Source organism: Taeniopygia guttata, chromosome 3 (assembly GCF_048771995.1).
Source record: "Taeniopygia guttata chromosome 3, bTaeGut7.mat, whole genome shotgun sequence".
NCBI lineage: Eukaryota > Metazoa > Chordata > Aves > Passeriformes > Estrildidae > Taeniopygia > Taeniopygia guttata.
Window position 1 is genome coordinate 76,852,743 of NC_133027.1, and position 22,149 is coordinate 76,874,891.

General features: G+C 35.7%; 1 protein-coding gene and 1 long non-coding RNA gene across 29 annotated transcripts in view; one reads left to right on the forward strand and one right to left on the reverse strand.

Moving 5' to 3' along the window:
* Positions 1-22,149, reverse strand: part of QKI (QKI, KH domain containing RNA binding) — a 478,774-nt gene that overhangs the window by 361,981 nt on the left and 94,644 nt on the right. For all 28 annotated transcript variants that reach the window (XR_012054688.1, XR_012054695.1, XR_012054691.1 and 25 more), the window contains one exon: positions 15,200-15,343. Coding sequence is in view for 13 of the 28 variants with exons in the window: in XM_030269589.4 (XP_030125449.1) it covers positions 15,200-15,343 (144 nt within the window). In the remaining 15 variants the exon portion in view is untranslated. The remainder of the gene's footprint in view (positions 1-15,199; positions 15,344-22,149) is intronic.
* LOC115494618 (uncharacterized) lies at positions 1,836-4,183 on the forward strand. Its single transcript, XR_003959680.4, has 2 exons — positions 1,836-2,116; positions 3,817-4,183. It is a non-coding gene; the product is annotated as an uncharacterized lncRNA (long non-coding RNA).

Here is a 22,149-nt window from a genome sequence, read left to right on the forward strand (position 1 = left end):
AGGTACTGTAAGAGATTGGAACTGAGGACCTAAGTGATGAACTCAGTTCAGCCCAGTACCCCAAAGAGTCCTCTGTAGCATTGCCATTTCTATATATATATATATATATATATATATATATATATATATATTTTAATGCTGATGACATCCTCTAGTCATTTAGCAACCCTCTTATAATACAGGGTGTAGAAGTTTTCATAGTTTCAGTTTCTCAAGCCACTTCACAAACACTTTTTATTTTATTTAATTTTATTGTAAATATTTATAAATACTTTATTATAAAATTTTGCCTTTCAGTAACTCATCTAAGAAGTAAGAAAGTATGGGAATGGGAATCAAGTCTGATGGAATCAATTCCCTGACAGTATTTCTCAAAGTAACTTTAAATGAACAGTTAAAATTTTGAGTATTAGTAAAAATAAATGCTGCTCTTTTTCTCTTCTAATTTCTTCGGAGATATTGCTAAAGTTTCACAGAAACAGTACCCCGAGGCTACCAAACAGCTTCAGCTGCATCATTAGTAACAGTTCAGGAATTTGTTAGAACTTAGCAGCTGTTCAACCACTGAATCACCAGCACAAATTTACTCTTTTCCTTTGCTAATTTACAGGATTCCTGCTAGTGATGTAAGATTATATCAAGGAGTTCAAAACGTATTTTTATGGCTTGAAACGAAAGTTAAAATTACTGCCATTACGGCAGTACTGCTCTCTTTTTAATGAGTTCCACTTCCATATCCCAATACTTATGATGTGTAAAGATTTGAGATATGCCCTAGAAAGGATCACAAGGCAACATTTAAGCCTTAAGCTATATATCCGATATCAATTATTTTGGGAAAAACTCTGCATAGTGTTTCAAGTATGGCATGTCCTTGAGTATACACGTTTAAAGCTAGCACCAAAGTATTCAAGCGCGTCTAATTGTTCGTATTTCTTCAAGTCCCCCGACCTAAGTGGCCGGGAGAACATTAACACATGCTTCCGAACAAGCCGGCAGTCAGTTCTTCCGCAGCCTACTACAGCTGACTTGTGGAGCACAGCTGAAGGTTAAACAAGCATAAGTGATGTTCATCACTCGAGGCACTTGTGAAAGCACCAAGTCCATCTTCTCACATTTCAATAGCATCGGTGCTGACAAAGAAGTCAGCGGGTCAAAGCCCAACTCCCTTTAGAGAGAAGGCAGGCAGGCCTGAGCTGGGAAAACATTTACATGTGACCCGAGATAAAAAAACAGTTTGAAGGGCCATAGGACCTTATTTGTTTTCGAAAGAAACCTCAATGACCTCCCTCCCCTTTCAGAAGCAGATCTGACAAGTGTTGTAATAAATATTACATGCACAGAGGAAAGTTGAAATCAATAGTAGGTTAATGCTTATTGAAACAATACGGAGAACAATTTTTAATAGCATTACTTGAAAATAGATCTAATCTAGCAAATGAAATTCAATTTATGTTTAGAGCAATCAGATGTTGCTTTTTACTTCGGGGATTTGCTGCAAACTATGTCTGTCAAAATGTGCTTACTGTACTGTGTTTAGCAGAAACAGTTTAGCCTCAATAAGCTGACACTCTGCAAGGGAGCATGGATCAACTTATTCTCATTAAGAAGGTAAGCAGCTTTCCAACAGCCTTCTTTGCTGTTCAGCCCATGCCAGAGAAAGCAGGGATCTCTCCTCTAAACCCCGTAATTTATGAGTTTATTCAAACTCACCAAATTGCTTTAAGTAAACGCCTCTTATATTTGAAAATTCCCATGGCAACTCATTTAGTTTGGCAGGAAGGCAGACCCAAATTCAATCCTTTTATCCTCCTGCTAAAGCATTACAATGGTAATTCTGCTCTGACACTCTGAAGAGACTGCTAATTACTGTACGCGGTCCCCAGACAGATCCCCCGTTCAGATTGAAATGGCTGTGCTCGGCAGAGAGCAGCAGCAGCACCTTTGTGCACGGGAAGGGATGCGCTCTCGCATCACGGCTTTTTACAAGACAGGCTCGGAGACAAAGCATCTCCTATCCACTAAGCCTTGCAGAACAAACACCGAGGAAGGCAAAAAACCAGCGGAATGACAGCGAAGGAGACAACCACTAACTTCACCGTGTCGACTACTGAAGGTACTTAAGTCACCTCTCAAATGAAATTAATTCATTCAAATTATTCAATTCATTCCTTCAAAAAGGACCGATTGCAAAAATCCTGGCCTCAGGCGGAATTTTCCCTATAAAACTCGCTTGTGCCAGGATGGAAGTGTGTGGGCATGGAGGAAAACCTCTGCTGAGGCTGACTCCTTGTTGCACACCCAGGGCCGACCCCGGGCTCGGCTCTGTTCTTTCCTTGTGGCTGGCTAGATAAAATTTGATTGCAAAATAAGTATTTTATTTTTTATATTAATTTGGCTGGAAAAATTTTCATTTATAACACTGGTGAAGTCAGGACTAGTACCAAACAACAGATACAAACAATCTAACAATGTACTTTAATCTGAGATGTAAGAAGCATTTGACATAAAACCATATGATGCATTAATTATGCCTACCCATATATTATACTTGCCAACTCTATTAATTTTTAAATTAAGTGCCTACTGGTGTACTAGATAAGGTCTTCATATGCCTGTAGAACATTCAATGCATCTTACATTGCAGATACAGTGTAAAGGTATTAGTGTATTACATGTGAGACACCACCTATGCATATTAAAAGCAGTATGGTCCCAAATACTCCACAAATTCTACAGAGAAATGAGTGCTTCTCCTATCCTACCCCAAGAACAGTTCAACGTCAAATTTCAGTGATAGAAGTATCAGTCATCTCCACTTAAATAAGAATTATTTCTTGGTGTTATTACTAACCCTTTAAAAAGGACAAAATAATAATTTTCATTTTGAGGTTTCTGGTAATTTTTTTCAGGTTTAAGACTGTACTATCCACTTGCATTTGGCAGTTTACAAATAGAAAGAAGCTCCTTTGCTTTTCTGTGATGGTAGAAACACAGACTACCCCCATGCTTCTTTATCTTGCTTTGCCATTTGAAAACAGTTCATTAGCCCATCTGGGAAGCATCTGAAATCTCTATATGGCTTCATATTTTGGATTGCAATAAGTTTCTTCCTTTGCTTTTTTTGTCTACCCCATGAGCCACCAGAGAACAACAAAAAATTGGTTTTGCTTTGGTTTTGATTATGAAATAATTCAGTAAAAGGTTCAAGTCACCATTATTATCAACTGTATATCGCCAGTTTTAAGCCTTTTGGAAGCTCCTATTTCAACTGTCTAAGAGACAACATACTGTCACAGTCTTACTGGGGAGAGGAAGAATAAAAAAATCCAACTAGTTTATCTAAAGATAGCCAGCAAATAACACAGCACAAGTTCTTGTGCAAATCAATACATAAAACTGTTGAGTGTGAGCTCTGGATGTTAACTACAGACACCTGAGTGACAGACTGGTTCATACACAATTTTATGAATTCTTCTCCCAAAACATCTTACAGAGAAGGCTGCAAGACTCATCAAGGATTCAGAAATACCAGTTGCTATGCTTTGCTGAAAGGAATGTATTTTAAATAAGGCAACACAGAAAAAAATATTGTGGAAATTTGGTGGGGAGTTTACAGAAGCAATTTTGGAAGTAGTTTCCTATACTTCTGAAAGCAAGTGTGGATAAATTAATGAAACAAAGAACTGTTCTGGAGTAAGGTCATCACTACTGAGATGAGAAGCAATTTCACTTGTATCAGATCCTTCAGGATTTCAAGAGTCTCTCCAAGCAGGATGATACTCTGGGTTTAATAGATTTTTCTCCCTTTTGCAGAACTTGCATCTACAAAAAGAAAAGGACATGAGAACCACGCACCCCTAAGATGCTGCACTTCAGGTATCAAGAGAAAAGAAGAGCTTTGCACTGCGCTAAGTACTTCTCGTAGGAAGCAGAACTGAGACTTAAATCATCATCAGATCTATTTATACTTCTGAATCAACGAATACTGACACAAATGGAGGCACAGACACATGCACCAACCTCCCTTTTCCAAGAAACTACATGGAAAAACTCTCTAACCCCACTTTCTGGATGGTGCCTTTTTTGGTCTCTCAGAAATCTGGGTTATGTGGCAGACAGGACAGATACTGTGAGAACTGCCATAAATGCAACACATGTACATGCTTTTGAGAAAAAGAAACTTTAATCACCAGAAACACAAAAAGAATCCTGACAAAGTTAAGGGAGTATAGACATAACCCTAAGGTCAAAGCCAGAAAAAGAACTGGTCTAATTAGTCCAAAATCTAAAGGATGCCACAACAGTAAAGTGAGAAGGTAACTGTATAGAGAGGCACTTATAAGATAATTTGGAGAAAAAATTCCCCCAGAATCCACACTAAACCCTTACTTTTATGCTTTTAACTGTAATATTTACTTGTCTGGATTGGTAACATTTGCTATTAATGCTAATCTTTTAGAGCAATATGGAGACATTTCATTTCTAGAAATACAACTATCAAACTATTTTTTTTCTGGAATTATTTTTTTTAATCATAAGTAACAGGCTGATATTTTGAAGAAAAAACTTAATTTTTCTACTCTTTACATAAGCTTGCCTAGAAATACAAGCTATTTGGAGAAGCCAAAATGTCACAAGTTTACTTTCTTACGCCAATTAAGGTTTCTTGCTAATAAACTGTTTTAATTAAACAGGATTCTATTTGGACATTTCTGTGAATTAAATGAAAATAAAAAGCAAAGCTTGTTAAAAAAAACCCCGAAATATTTGATATGAAAACACCAAAAGAATTTATTTGCATTTCCCCCTCATGATTCTACTAGACACACTTCCATCAGAGTTTGCTGAACCTAGAAAGGGAAGCCATGCCTTAAATTACATGTGCTTTACATTAAATAATGTGGAATCATATATTCTTCCTGAATTCCCCTGAACTTTAATATTCGGCTGAAAGACTATGTGTGATTCACATTTGAAGTAAATTGACTAAACTGAAATAAATAAAACCAACACCAAAGTATGCTGGGGATTATGTCGCAATTACATCATCATGGATGTCGTCTTAGCAAAGATTTCTAAAGCTTCCAAGCCAATTAGAGTAAAAATCAATTTGCAGATTTCAAACATAAACCACGAATGCACACAATTGTGCATCTTTCAAGTTCTTAGAAGTAACTTAGAGTAAGATTTTTAGAAGAGTCTGTACACTTCAGATGTACAAAATAGTATGAATCTTAATGGGATCTTGTTACTGAAGCCACATAGGATCTTTTAAAAAAATCCTACAGACAGTAGTGGGAAAAAAGTATTATTAAAAACTACTAACATCTCTATGTTGAAATTGTACAAACAGATTGCTTTTAAATGCTGTAAAACACATCAAATATAAAGCATGACATAATAAGAATAAATTGTGCTATTTGTCAGCTTTAGTGTCTTACATGCTTCACTTTGTTTTCCAAGCACTGCAGAATGATTTACATGGAAACAAGGGATGACATTTTCTCATTTGATACTGGTGGAGTTCCTTTAAGGCTGTCCAGTTGAACAGGACTCCTATTTGATTCTGCACAACTGCTAAACTTCCTGTTTACTTTGTAAGGAAGGCAAGACATAATTTAATGCCTAGTTTACCTGTAGCACAAAGGCAACACAGATGAAGATACATACATATAACATTAAAGAAGTTCCTCCACAAAAATATTTTGGCAATACACAGAATTTGGGTTTATGCAACACACACACAAAAAATTATTTTGAATTGATTCTAAACTAAAATAAATGAAACCACTTATTAGCACAACATTTTATGAACACCAAGAACCTTCAGAGTGTCCCCTGCAATCTCTAATCCTACAGGATAATAAAAACTTTGCTCATTCTTCTATCTCCAAGAGCCACTTCTAAAACTACAGATTACTACAAAAGAAAGAGCATTTCAGTAAATGACCTCTCCCATATTTATTGTTAAGTAAAGATTTGCCTCTTGGAGTATTTAAAAAAAACAGAGGGGTACTCTCACCACATTTTACAGATTAAAAAGTTAAGGTTTATTATTTAAAGTACCCTTGCTATCACAGGAGAAAACAAGTGTTTCTATGACCTGATGTATTTTAAAAGCCTGATTTTTTTATGTTTAACTTTCTTGAATCTGATTGACTTTTGGATTATTAAGAGATTTCCTGAAGTTCTCCTTGCTGATGAATAATAAAGTAACTCTTTGAAGAGTTCTCCACCATCCAACAGGAGAGGAGTTGATATGGCAAGGATCACTAAGGGAGTCTCCCTCCACAGCGCAACCACTTTCTTTGGAAATCAACCATTAATTTCAGAAATAACTAGTGAAATTAGGCAAATACAGGCTTTGCTCTTGCAGGCACTATGAAAAAACAGTGATCTTCCCAACACTGTATCAGTAGTCTATCTGTTCCGAATGCCAGGATACCATTAACTGACAAATCAGATTAGCACAATAACATAGTATTACCATACATACTACAGTGGATTTAAACCAGGAGAAATCCACACACCTCTTAGCTCCCTTGGTCTTTCCGAACTTGTCTTCCAAGTTAGACTCTGACATACTGCCTTTCTGCACAATATGTAACAATTTTATTATTCAAAACATCTGATGTCTGTTGACAGTAATGACTTTGACTGTTAGTTCTAACAAACTAAGTAAGCAAGCTTTATTTTAGAACTTCCAAACTTTCCTTTAGGACCCTAGAAGCTACAGATCTGCTTATTAAAAACTGAAACCTCAGAATAGCAGACAAGACCACAGTCAAAAGGCTGAGCAAGGAATTGGAATTGCCCACTTCCACTACCAAGGCACCCAAGTACCCATGTGCACATTTGACAAATCCCCACTCCACATCTTAGTTCCATTTCCTGATGTGTCATTCGCCTGCTTTAGTACAATTGTATCAGTATAGTTACTATAGCTGCCAAGAAAGTCAGGGTAGTCTAAGTTAAAATTCCATTTTCAAGCTAGAACACAAGCTAGAGAATGAAGGACTCAAACATTTTAAGATGAGGGCACAGCAATGCATGCAATTACATGACTGAAAATTACTCTTCATGAAAACTGCTTCAAATGATCATAAGACAGCCAACTCCAAATGGTGGCTTTGGGGCTTTGATTCTTTTCAGTCTCATGAAAAAGGATTTGTAAGGTAATGTACAATTTTGGAGGCTGTAGCAAAGTATCTATCAAAGGCTAGAATTATTTATTTATAAATAAAGCAGCTGAAATTCTTAGTATCTACAGCTGTATTTGGTCAAATAGAAAACCTCACATCTTCCAATCCATTTATAAAAAGGTGCAATATCACAGAACTGGATACAATACTAGAGACCTCTGACTTCACTAGATTTGCTGGTGTTGAAGTTTCTTCAATCCAGTATTTCCAAATGATTTGGAATATAAAACACATTTGACTTGACAACAAAAGTTCAAACTGATGAACATAATTTACTACATATAGAGATGTTGTGAAAACATTAAAAATTAGCTAATAATGGTAATGCTGAAAATATAGAAAGCAATGCTGTTTTCATTAAGCTATCCCTATTAATAAAGTAAGTTTGAAAATAAGGTAGAGCTTTGAAAATGCTTATTTAAATATAGAAGATATAAGATAAAAAATTTATAAAATCCATACCACTTCCAACAACACACAAGAAATGTAATAGGCTACTTGATGGAATCTTAAATACTTTTCCTTATTAACTATTTTCCAAGCAATGCAAATTTCCAGTAAGATCTAAGCTAATCACTTTACAGGATGTTTTACCACTCTCCAATTTAACAGTAAGTATGTTACAAATGGCCTAGTTCCAAAATCATATAAGTTATTTAACATAATTAGATCCAATCTCATATCATGCCCACCCATGTTTATCCTGCCAACAGTATCTATAACACTCCTGTATTAAAGTCTTAGCCTATAAACAATCTATGAAAGAAAAAGAAACCATATTACTCCTCCCACTGAAAGCTCAAGTATTTCTGAACTGTTTAAAAATAGAAACACTTAAGTTTTCTATTGAATAGTAGACCAAAGACTCTTGGCACTTTCCCACAGGTTAGAACTTTCTGTCTGATGTCAAAATAGAACCATGTAGAGCAACTAGATTGTAAGTCATCAGTCAGCATTAAACCATAGATATCTGTACGACAAACTTAACTTCTGTATAATTAGAAATCTAGATTTCAAAACTAACACTGGCAATAAAGAATGCTTTAAATGGCTGGAAAAGAGAAGTATTTACTCATTACTTTACTATTGTTTCACACAAAAATCTTTGCAACTGCTAAGATCCTTCCAGAAACCACTCCAAAGTGACTCAGACATGAAGTGATCTGACCTTAATACAGTCCGGCTAATGATAAGTGTTACAACACGTTAAAAGTGCAAGGTAACAAATTCCTACTCTTTACACTGTATGTCTCCAGGAATCACAATTCTAAAAGGAAAAAAAAGTATGGAAGAAGAAATAAAAAGAAGAAAAAATGACTAGAAGAAGCACTGGGAAAACAGCCAAGACTGAAGGAAGCAAATTATAAAATGGGATGAAAATTTAAAAAGTTACAGGTACTACAAAAATTACCAGAATAGGTCAATGCCATTTTTTCTTCCGTAATTATGTCTACCAAAAAACCTAGTAGATTAGGCACATTTCTGGAAGACGGACAAAATCCATGCAGAACATAATCAGAGCTCCGAATCCATGCATAATCCCCACTTGGGAGGGCATATCCCTACTGAGTTGCAGGCAACAGAGTGTCTTTGTTTCTCTTTGAGAAGAGACTATTTCCTAAGTTTCCCAGGATCTTTTCCAAAAACCGATCTACCATTTCTCAAGTTATAAATTTTTAACACCTTAAATAAACAAAGGCAGAGAGTGATGGAGAAGAAGAAAAATGGGAAAAGAGAGGGTATTCAACAGTAACTGTATGTAGGCACAACTAACTAATTTCCTTGGGTTCTAGAAGCCATCAAAGATGTCCAGAAGATTCAGAGTAAACACCTGGATTAAGGTGCTTAGAAGTAAGTGCTGGAGAACCTTCTTTCTTCCATTAGTATAGGAAAAACCTAGATGGAAAAAGAATCCCTACAAACTGCTACCTAAATTATAAACTAATAAAACTAGACATATTTACATATTTATAGTTGATCATGACTTTATGTCCAAATTTGTAAAACAATCAACTGAAACATGCAAGGGCACAGATCATCATAATTTTATACTTACCATTTCATTATTTGTCAACTTTCTAAAAATGGAAAGTTGAAAACAAATTTATAATCATAATACAAACAGCACGTTTTTCTATCTCTTTTCAAAATTATTCCCATCATGAATAACAGAATGACTGTGCTTGGAAGGGACCTCAAGAGACAATCTAATCCTCACCCCAGAACAAGTTCCAGGTGGGTTTTAAATACCTCCAGAGAAGGAGACTACACAACCTCTCTGGGCAGCCTGTTCCAATGCTCTGTCACCCTGAACAATATTCTGATGAACAATTGTAATTTTCTCATTTGTACTATGACAATCACTTCAGAGGAGTTAACAAATGTAATAAAATTTAAACTAGATTTACTTCAAATTCAGCTGAAAATCATCGAGATGTTGCAGTAAATATGGTCTCAAAAAACCATTTCCATTTAACAGATACTATTTTGGTGGTAATGAACCACTAGTCTACAGAGTTTTCACCACTGTACAAAATGATGCATAGAGCTACTTTTCAATTGCAGCTGACCCAAAATAATTTCATTAATATAAATGTAAACATAAAAAGTGAACACTGCAGTGACATATCAAGTACAATATGTAAACACTTCCTATTGTGAATTGGTGTAAGAAGTTCGTGTTCTCATTTTTAAAACTCAGACTTGCATGACAGACTAGACATACTGGACAGTGGAACACACACAGGAACGCTTACAATCTTCTATTGTTTTTCACTGCCACAATCAGAAATTCACTGTAGCAGGATATTTTACTCTCATGCTATTTGCAGGTGAACATATTCACAGAAATTTATTTCAGGGTGATCTGCTGCAGTACTATTTTTCCCTGTCTGCCTGTTCTCATGCCATCAATTCTGTCAGTGCTAAACCAGGCCTGACTCTGTAGCAAGTCCTTCAATGAGGTTCAGCTCTCCACCAAATGGACTCACCACACCCTCAGATGAAGACCAGGGATTTCTGATGAGAAACCGGAAGCAGGAACAGCAAATCATGAAGGAATGGCAGGACTGCAGCAGTGCTCAGATCTTCCAGCCATGGAAACATTAAGCCCGCTTCATGCTACTAAAAATAATGCACTATCACCTCTCCCCCACATCAAAAAGTTTACCATGTTATCCAGTGCTCACTGCCAAGACATTTGGCTGCTTTGCTGCCCTTCGTGCAGAGCTTCCTGTCTGATCATTCACCCTGAGAGACTTGTATTGAAACTGACAAAACAGGCAGAACGTAGGAATTTCCTAAAACGCTCTTAAGGACAGCAGTATCCTTTTGCTGCTACTGTATCATTTATTAATTTCATTACTTGAACTGAATAAGCAGCAAACAATGGATTGCACAGCATGACCAACATTTCAACAGGGAAACAATGCAAGGCAGCATTGTATTCTCACTTGTGAAAGCAAAAATGTAAAACCAACACACCATGCAGGAATGAATTAGAAACAGCTATTCAAGGAAGTCAAACTTGCATGCAGAATTTATTGTGGCTTTTTAGATGGCTAATAAAAAAATGAAATCTTCTCCTAATATCTTTCAAATACCAAGATTTTGCTAATCTTAATTACAGAGAAAAAAATTATGTAGAGCATTACTATATTAACTATGGTTTTTTTTTTTTTAACTAAGGCTAAAATATGGTCAAACATTCTTAAATTAATTTTTTTCTCAGTATTTTGTGTTGGAATTCACAGCACACAGAGTTCCCAGGGTAAAAATTAAGACATCCTTCAGTTTACCCTAAGTAGCTGAAAATAAACCATAAGGAAAATTTACAACCACACCTATAAGGAAAGTATTAGAAATCCATTTAACTAATAAACAAGCCCCACCTCATCAAGCTTGCTGAAAGCAATCTTTTAGAAAGAAATGCTTTTAGCTTATTCAACTGAAAAATAAACCACTCTACCAGTACTATTGCCCCTTCATAATACTCCCTTCCTGTTATATAAAGAAAATGTGCTGTATATAGGTGTGACTGAAACCAGAAACACCATCAAAATAACATCTCTGGTAACAGGGACTAAACAGAAGGAGGACAGTTAGTGAATGGGTACATACCAAGCACCACTATAAAAAAAATGTTCCAATTTGTAAAAATCATGCTGTATACAGCACATTTACTTTCCCATTCAGCTAAATTTAAACATATTCAGGACTGAAAAATCTCAAATCACTTTTACAGGAAAGATCCAAAAATAGGAGCAAAATGAAACAAGCTTCTATTGAAACATTATCTCCTACCCATCACAACTGCAAAATTCTACATAGTACTGACAAATGGTATACAAAGTTTGACAGGGAGCATCACTGAATAATTCTGTGTTGTAGTTCTCTTCCAAGATGATGGAGGCAGCAACCAAGTAAAACTACAGCTGCCCCAGCATAAGAAAAGCAATAAAAAAATCTGAACAACACTGATTCCAGACCAACTTAGAATAGCTAAGTAGAAACCAGAAATACAATCTATTCCTCAGAAATTAACCAGGTTGAATTGAAAGAAAAAAAGAGGTAAAAAGTATCTGTCTGTAATTTGAATTCGGTCACATGCGCCTCATCCCTTACAAAAGCAGCTAGTATAAATGTGAATTAACAATTAAACAAGACCTGGTCATCTGTAAAATGCAAGGAATATCTAGATAAACTCACTCAGCTAGAAACATTTATTCAACACTTCTTAGAAAACGCTGGAGTTTTAACATTTCTGGCAGAGGAGTTCACCCCTACAGCCCAGGAGCTCCAAGAACAACTTCAAACCCTTAATGATGATCTGGTTTGGTATGCTATACTTCTTTATTATGTATGCCTCCGAACCAGGTTCTGAGCTTTTTCTTCTGTTCTGCAGTGAACAATTGATCCACAGCATCTTTTTGCCCTTCCTTTGCAAGAGAACCACCCATCCTCACTTAACTCATGCAAATAATAAACAACTCTCAAAGCTCCCACAATAAAGAGAAATCAATGATCTGGAGGATTCACTTCAGAAGGAGGCAAAAGGACAGTACAACTTGATGTGATCCCAAAAATCTGCAGACTGCTTTATTAATTCCCCCTTTTTTGAAGAAAAACATAAAAGAAGTAATACTGTATGATATTGCAGGTGTAGATAAAGACCAGTACCTCACTGCGCTATGGGAAGAGGAAAAAAATTAATCCTATGGAACTTGAAGTACAGCCAAAAATGTTTAAAAAACTGATTCATACTGAAGAAATGTAAATTAAACACAAATGAGTAATAATGAAAAAAAATGTTGGCCTTTCTCCTCAAGGAGAAAAAAATGGCTTGTTCAGCCAATCTTCCCCAAGTTGTGCTTCTCATTTCTAAAGATAAACTACTTGACTATATCACTATCTTGGTAAAATGCAAGAGAAAGTGAAATGGGAAAATATTAATTCATATCCACAAGGGGAAAAAAAAATCAGTAATGATCCAGATTTATAAATGTAAGAAACACACTTTAGTATTTAGTGAAATAGGCTCTGTTCAACCAAGTACATTCAAATAGAAATCTACTTTAAGAGATGTGCCTATTTCTGCACTGTTGATAGAAAATGTAATTAGGCTTTTTAACATCTTGAGTACAAAAAATAACTGATCATTCCAAAAAATTAGCAACTAATTTCCATCTCTGAATACTGGAACACTAACATGTTTCTGAAATTTATCTCACAAACCCAAAGCATTGTCACATTGTATGAATGAGTCTTCTCTCCTACATAGTCTAAAATTTTAATCAAGATGGACAGCGACAGAATAGAAACACGTAACTTTTTTTTCCAATTTAATCCTTTGACATTTATCTGAAAACATTAATAGTTGCAGGTATACTACCATATGAAAGGGAATTTTACTTTTTCCATTCTTATATTTTAGAGTATCTTTGGAATCTTCCAACAGCCACAGTTTCACTCCTATTGTTGCAATTCACTAGGATTTCCCTTTTTTCCATATGTTTACCCTGATTACTTGAAGGTTTATGACTTCCCTCATAGAAGTTTTCAATTCCTATCTTTTAACGCTAAACTGAATTTTTCAGCTCTCAAACTGCCTGAAGCCACAATTCCATTTTTTATACTAATTGAACAGATGCAATAGATAGTACAAACCCAAGTTCACCTCCATACTAATTCATTAGTATGTACTACACAGACCTGTTCCAGCAAGGCATAATTTTGAGAAATTAGAGCCAACAGACCTTTAACTCTTATGCAAGTAATATGTACCACCCAAATCTCTTATGCCTATGCATAATACATAAAGATGATAATGAAGTGAACTGACAAAGCGTATTTCAAGTGATGTTCTATTCGGACAATACTTAGCCCGGTGTTGTTATTTTTCATTAAAGGGGAAAAACAATTATTTTTGCCATCAGGATTACAGTGCTTCCCCAATTGATTAAGCTACTACATGAGGTAGAGTGCTTTCAAGACAAAGAGCTGGCTGTCACTATGAAAGAACTACTAACAATCACATTTTTTGAGGCTCAGAACACACCCATCCCACTGCTAAACAACACCAACATAACACAAACACACACAGAGTATACACAGCAGTACTTCTGACATACTGGGGGTTTGTAACCTATCATCCTGAAGTTGACCCTTCCGTCGTATTAGTCAGCAATAAGGGGGAGGTAGAAGAATGAACCCGACAAAATCAATTCACACAGAAGTTTGTGTTTCTAAACTTTAGCTCTGTAGGAGCTAAAGAATGAACACAAGGGTTACAAATTTTGCCCATATAAAAATCCTGGGTATAAACTCAAGCCTAATGTGCTCAAGGCCTATTTAGTAAGTAAGTAAATTCTGAAGATCTACTTTCTCTAGTCTGCTGCTTTCAGAAATTGACAATGTGCAAATGCCAAGAGATCTAAATCACTATTTTTGTACCTCCTGCTTAATATTCTACCATTTTTTGGTAATTCAGAAATTAAGTCTCTCTCCCTATCTTTAGTAATTTCTAAAAATGTCTTCTGAATAAATCTGCTTATAGAGACAGCATGTGTCACCTCAAGTTTCCTCACAGCCAGCATCTATTAGCATTCTCTAAGTAACCAAAATCAGTAGGTCATTTTAATACCACCTACTACTTTCGTTCACAAGGTAGTCTCAATTTTCCTTCTAATATGGAACATTTTTCCACCACAGAAAAATATCTAATTTATTCTTATAATTTTACAGGGGCATAAAAGTGGTGGTAAAGATGAGCACAAGATACAAGTAAATGGCATGGGATGTGCTATGCAGCCACACTTGAGTGACCTTGCTTTGAGTGAGAATACAGAGAAGATATAAGAGAAGGGCTCTCACAGGGTAATTCTGGTCTCTGAAAAAGTATTTAAGTCATCTAGATGTTCAGAACCCAGTTTATACTATCAGGAAATGAGAAAGACAACCATTTTCCTGTTTTACTAGTTTTATTTTTCCCCCAGTATACTGACAGCAAAGTTTTTTGATACTAAAGGGTTTTGTTCTCTTTGCAAAATGTTTAATGTGATGATCTAAAAAAACATGCCTTTGTTGCTCAAAGTATCAGAATCATCTCAAAGTGAAACTTAAAAGCATGTCATACTTCCCCAGCCTTAAAGTGAAGAATACTAACACTGAAGGAAAGAGAGAAAAGTAGTGTTTGTAACAGTCCAGCATTGCCTTTTAAAGGTGATAACTATTTCCCGTATCTGTATCTCAGACAAAAAAAAAAAAGAAGTCGCTTTAAAAAAAGTCTCTCTCTATTCTCTTCTAAGGAATAATTCAATCTGGGATGAGGCAGTTTAAAGACCACTAGAGTATTACAAAATAGTATCTCAACTACCTTTTAGGATGCCACTCTGCAGGCTTACTCTTACACCTGTAGCAAATCAGTTGTAGTTCAAAAAGTATTTCAAAAGTACCTTCTGAAAACAGAAATCAAAGGCTTGCATACAAATACTTACTGCAGGTATCAGTAACTTTTTTACTTCTTCAACAGCCCTCTTCAGCTTTATTTCTGCTCTGTTTTGAGCATCCTCCACAGTGATAAGTACATGTAAATCTTCATTCAGGTGTTCCCAGTTGGGCTTGCCTCGATTCTGTTCTTCCTAAAAAAAAACCATGGAAGCTATGAAGCACTTACATTCTGTATAAAACAATCACAAACAGCAGACAAATTCAATTCTGTAAATAGGATGAACTTTATTTTCAGCAATGTTTCTTCATACTTTCATATCATATGAACTTAACCTTCAAATACCTTTTTGGGGGTTTTTTTTGTGTTTTGGAACCTCCTGCTTTATATAATACTTTTTAAGGATTACAATACATATGTTGTTTCTTAAGAGTACTTCCTCCAGGTGAATAAAGGAACAAGAATACAAGCACAGTATTACTTTCAATATTATTTAGAGCCTTTCAAGAGTTAAACAGATAAGACATACTAGTGGTTAAGCAACCTATCCTTTGAAGAAAAGTGAAACAGACACCAGACATAGAAACTCCATCTGAATCACTACAAAGAACAAGAAAGCAATACTCCAGTGTTAAGAATCACTTTCAAATACTCATGAAAACAAGATTCAAAGAATCAAACACTCCAAAAGGAACAGAAGTTGCCATTTTCAAAGGAGAGCTGCGTGTACTGGATGAAGAAAAGAGAGGAGGAGATGACAAGGCTAACTGAAGTTACATAAGGGCAAGTGACAAGACAGTCACCATTACACAGGTATTCATCACATCCACAGCATTAGTAATCCCAGAGATAAATATTAGAAATGTTTTCAGAAAGGAAAAGAATGCTAAACAAAATATTTCAATTTTAAACAACAGAAACCAATAAATTTAAGTAACACTTTTGAGTATCCAGTTTTCCAAAAAATAAGGTAATGAAACACAACACAGAAGAAACTTCCCAACTCCTTTTTTATTAAACAGTAAATAAAACTAGCTAAATTTTCATGAAACCTCATTTAAATATGACAATATTTAAAATATAACACATTTTAAAAAAATGGGGCCTCAAGAAAAAAAAAAAGCTTATTACAACTTTGAATCTATAAAAATGCCTACATAAACCCTACTTATTTAAAAAGCTGGGTATAATAGAAGGATCTCCTATTGTGACTTAACCACAATTCACTCTAACTTCACCTTTTTTTTTTTAATTGCAAATCTGTCTTTCCCCCCAAATTTCATGAAAAATTCCTCCAGGAAATCAGATACATTGAGGAAATGTTCCAAGATTTAATACCAACAAATGTTTGCAGTGCCTCATATTCATATATACCTGAGGGAGCACTGCCCCTTAGAGTGTTTCATTTTTAATTCAACTAAGACTGAAATGTTTTGTGAATTCATAAGGATAAAAACAGGGAGGGTGGGGGGAAACTGAACTATGAGAGATGCATGGAAAATATATGTAGAAAAATCAGTACTTTGAAACTACTTTTCACTATGTATGTAATGTGCACATATCCATTAGTCCACACTATCAGATACAGTGCTGTGTTTTGTTGTTTTTAATGTTATCTTTGCCAACTTTTTTAACAAAGTAGCTGTGAAAATAGGCCTGCCAATTTCAGAAGCTGGAAACAAAGAGAAAAATAACTCACTTATGATGTAATACAGAACACAATGCAAAGTGCAGCTGAGTTATAACATGCTTTCTGTTGAAATGTAATCTTTGAAAGACTTGTTTATGACAAGGTAGTTGCAACTTATTTATTCAATTGTGATTAAAACTCCACTGTTATTTTTTAGACAATTATATTATTTTTTTTTAATCCAAAGCAGGACTGAGCTGCTTTCTTTGAAGATGGTGACAAGCTACATCAGATATATGAGGTAGTATATGAAATAATTTGTTACAGGTATAAAGAATGAGAAAAGGATCCTAAACCAACAGAGGGCAGAGGAAGAAATGTACAATTACCTCTTCTAGCACTGACTCAGCATTGGAATGCGAAAGGTCCTGGATACCAACACCAGATTCAAGAAACCTGTACAACTATAGTAACACAGGAGGCAAACCAAATGAATTTTAAAAGGCCGAGAAGAACAAATAAGAAGGAAAGGTATCCCCAAGTAAAGCAGCAAGTTCCGTTCCTGAAAGACAAGGAATGCCTAAATGCAGCTTTAGCTACCATGCCATTAAAACACCGTGCACCGTGTTTATAAGTAGTGCAGGCAAACATAAAGGAGCTCTATGGTGATGAATCCCTTTCCATCAAAATGAAAATAATATGGTGCAAACTCTCCAAAACTTATTTCAGATTAATTTTACATCAAGTATTGGCACTGTACTCCAAACTAGTCTGTTGCAGTGTGAGCATTTTTCATTCAGTTTAAAAAGAAAACAAAAAGTTGCAAATAGCACAAACAAGCTGCATATAGAACAAACAAATGATATTGAAGATTTTTTTTTTATCCCCCTAATTTACTTTTAGGTGGAACACGTTGTGTGCAAGGTTTATAATCACAGGTATTAGTAGGGTGAGACCTCACAGCACAAGCAATCACATGAAGTGCTTACCAGTAAGATAACTGAAGTAGTGTATGACTATGATAAGCTTTTCTACAGCCATAAAATACAGTAATAAAAGCACTGTTGTTGAGAGTGCTATTTATTAAGCCAAATTGTAAGACTGAAAGAAAGGCTAAGAACAACAAAATTTCGCACTGTGTTTAAAAAATAAAAGAAGGAACAGAGTTTGGAATGGGCTTCCAATTTATGTTTATGTACCTCAAGACACTGGGGTTATGATTTCATCCAGCACTCCCGTTCTGTCTCACAAGATGGTTTTCTTAGTGGGTTGACAGTTTTCTAAGAAATGTCTTTTGTTTGATTGAGAATGCTAGTTGAATGTTATACCACTATGTATATTTCATTATTCATAGGTTTGGTTTTATCCAAATTGGGAAATTTAGGTCTTTATTAGCTCATTCATTCCAACAGAAAGTCAGGTGCAAAACACAGAGTTACAGTCATGAAAGAGATAATCTGCAAACCTCTTGCACTGAAGAGCTACCATTTTTTATGCTACCTCATTCTCCTTTTAAATCCTAACAGGATGGTTTGGAAAAACATATTTTACCCCAGGTAAAATCTTTATTTATATTAAACTAATCCTCTGTGCAACAAGTCTTGAACACATCTTTTCTCAGCCATGATTTGTTATAGTAAAGCCTGAAAAGGAAAGTTGAATATATCTGGAACACAGGTAGGAAGGTATCTTTCTGAAGACTTGTGAAATATGGTCAAAGATTTGAAAGGTTGATCAGGGTTTTCTTTTGAATTTTTGGGGGAGAAAATGGTAAAAAGATGGGGAGGAAAGAATTACTAGAACTTGCCTCATTGTGTAACTTGGTACAAAGAAACGACAAGATGTGGTGGTCTTGAAGTGACCTGCAGGTAAGACAAACCAGTTCATTTCATAGATTCAGAAAATGTCTGGGGTGGGAAGGGACTCTGAATGTCATCCTATCCAAGCTCCCTGCTCAGGGCAGGGTCAGCTCAAGCATGTTGCTTTGGGCCAGGATTTAAATACCTCCAAGGACAGAGACTCCATCCCCTCCCCCGGGAGAACTGTTCAGTGTTCAACCAGTGCTCAGTCCCAACAACAACAAAAAAAAACCCCTTTTTCTTAGGTTTAAATCTAATTTCTTTTCTTTCAGCATGCACATTGCCCCTTGTCCTTCAGTAGCAACTGTTGATCCATTCAGCCTAGTTGCCAGGTCTACCTATTGAAAAAGCAGTGAGGAGTAATAGAAATTGCCATGAGAATTATTTTGGGAAAGAAACATTTGCTACCGCAGCAGGAAGGGCACACACACTGAAGGAAGAAACAGCATCAGGGAAATCAGAAAACCTGACTAAGACTTGGGGAAAAAGGAATTCAACTGCATATATTCAAAATTATATTATATACACGAGAAGCAATTGGCAGCATGAAGTTTTCCTGCATGCCAGAGATTGTCTATAGAAGAATTATACAGGAAAAATGGAGACTGAAGATGTACTACAGATGAAATACAAAGTAAAGTGATTTACACCACAACCTTGGGGAACAACAATATTAGGAAAGCTTAATTATAAACAATCTTGTCTGCTAAATTAAAGAACATTAAGGACAACATAAATGGCGGATGAAATTTCACCGTGTTCCGTGTTTGGCAGAAATTTCAGTATCCTTAAATACAGCCTAATTCTGTAGACAGATTTGCTTTCATTCTCTTGCCTGTGCATATACACTCATTAATCCTCAGAGTACCTACACACAATAATGGACTACTCAATATTTATCTCACTATTAGGGTCAATGTATTAGGTAGTTAAAAAAAAATATTGCTACAAGTCCTTAAAATTTAGCTGCAGGGAAAAAAAAAAAAAAAAGGTAGTGTAGCTACAGGAATTTTCTTGGGGAAGGATTTAGGGGGAAGCAGAAAAGCAGGTAAAGGATGCAGCTGACTTGAATCTACAAAATCAAACTTAAATATTAGAAAGGTTGTTCTTCACAGGAACTATTGCAGTCGAGCTCACTGTAAAATTGTATCTCATATTTTCCACACACCTCACCATACCACAGTAACTTCAAGTTGTGGTCTTGCACCTCCTGCATCTTGGGCCTAAATGGCTATTGCTATTTACATCTTCATATCCCATCCCAGAGCTTTCTTAATTCCTCAGTCTCTGACTGAACAAGACTGAGGCAGCAGCTTACTAGCTTTCTATAAGCTACACAAAGCAGATGACTGAAAACTCCTCTAGAATAGAGTACGAAAGTCTGTTCTCTATCTAGCCAATGCATTTCAAAGAACTTCAAACCCAAATGAAAGAAGCATCAAGGTTGACTGAAATTGTAAAAATTATTCAAATGTTGGAAAAGGAAAATATCAACACAAAGAAAGTCACCAAAAATATTTTATCATCAATTAAAAAAAACCCTCAGATCTTATTTCTCACCCCAAAGACCTTCACAGTATGGCCAACTGATGAAAAGTAAGCTGACAAATTAAGAACTGGTGAAGTAGGATGCAGTCACTTCCAACTGTCAGAATACCATTAAAGAGAAATAAAATAAACACTAATTAAAAAATACTACACTAGTATCTGTTTATATGCAGCCAGAGAAATATTAGTTAGACAATAAAGAAAGAACAAAAGAATGCATGAAATGTGGTAAGAGTGGAAGCAACTTTCCCACATGGCACTTTTTTCAGAAAGTTATGGGCTATTCTATAGTAATAAAAAAAGTGCAGCTTCCAATCTGTGCACTTTTTCCCACTCCATCTCATACAATCTCCTATAATGTAGGTCACTAAAAAGATACAAAACCAGCTCAGTACCAACAGCAGGGAACTTTTAAAGAAGTAAAGTCACCAGTTTAAGCAAGTGTTGAAAATGACCCTTAGTATTCTCATGCATCTTGAAGTGATAGGCTATTAAATTTTGTTTTCACCAACCTATTAAGCAAGCTGGTCTCCCTACTGAATGACAAAAACCACAGAAAAGATAGAGTAAAAGGGAAGAATGTTTTCATATAATGTCAAATTGAACACTAAAATTAAAAGGCATCACAATAGCTTTAGTCCTTCAAATGATACAAAGGTTTAATTTAAGTACACTAAGAACTTTAATTAAAAATATCCTAAGATAGAAAAACCAGTATAATCACTCACAGCTATTTCTCAGAGTCAAATGGAGGAGGTGAAATGTGGAGAGAAGAAATTCAGCTATTTAGGAAGAATCTCACAATCCATTTTGTCTAATAAATTGTGCTGTGGATACATTAAAATTGACGGTAGGTCCAGGTGAGTAGTTCTTTTCACCAACGAAAACATTCACACATATATATGAAAGTTTCAAAACCAATTCAAAGAACAGTTTAAAAGAAGCTGCGTGAATAAAAAAAAATAAAGCTAACATGTTGATTTTAAAGAATTCTGAAACAGATCTGAAATTTAAATAAAAAGTCACAAATAAAGTCATAAATAAAATCCAGTCCTGATCTAATTTTAGTATTTTGAAATAAGACATTATATGTATCGCAGCCATGCAACAATTTCTGACTTAGTAAGTCCAAAAGAAACATTATTCAACCATTTAATACAGTCTACATCTTACTTTACAACTTTTTGTTGACACAGCTGAACTGGTAAAACCAAGTCAGAGGGATCTTAGAGGAATGCACTTTGCCCTGAAGTTATATACTCCCAACCTTGCAAGAGTTGTCTGTCTTGTGTTGTTTAATGAAACTTCTGTTCTTGCAACTGTTCTGCCAACCTGAGCTACAGAATTGTATTTTTAAGTTTTTGGCTTCTCTGCTGCAGAGATAGTTCAAAACAAACATTTAGAAGACAGGAGATTTCTGTAACATTCTGCAAGGAATAAACCACTCGGTCTACAAATAATTCCGCATCAGCTGACGTGTATTCATGGGAAGTCCAGACGTAATGAAGCAAAAATCCCTTGGATAATCTCTTACTGTTGTATTACTGCATCCTTTCCTGAGGTTCCCTGCCCTTGCCAGGCCCTTACTGCTGCCTCTGGGACTGGCCCAGCACCACAGCAGCCTCTCAGACCACAAGCTGATGCAGCAGATGCCTCCCCACTTCCCCCCCATCTTCTGCTTGACGAGGGTTTGCAACCATGAAGGGCTACAGAGTGCCAACACAAGGTCAGTGCTGTAGCTGGGAAAAGGAGAAGGTGGTGAAGGACCACATTTTAACACATAACTGCCCCTTAAAAGACTGTCACACCATGTCTTAAAAAGCTATTTAAGTGAAATCCAATTATGCGTGTGCCAGGGACAGAACACAGTCATCTTTGTTATCTGGTATGAAGCAACCTGCTCATCTGTGTATTACATGATAGCTTTACAGTAATAACTGTAAATTGGGGCTTCCTCCTTCC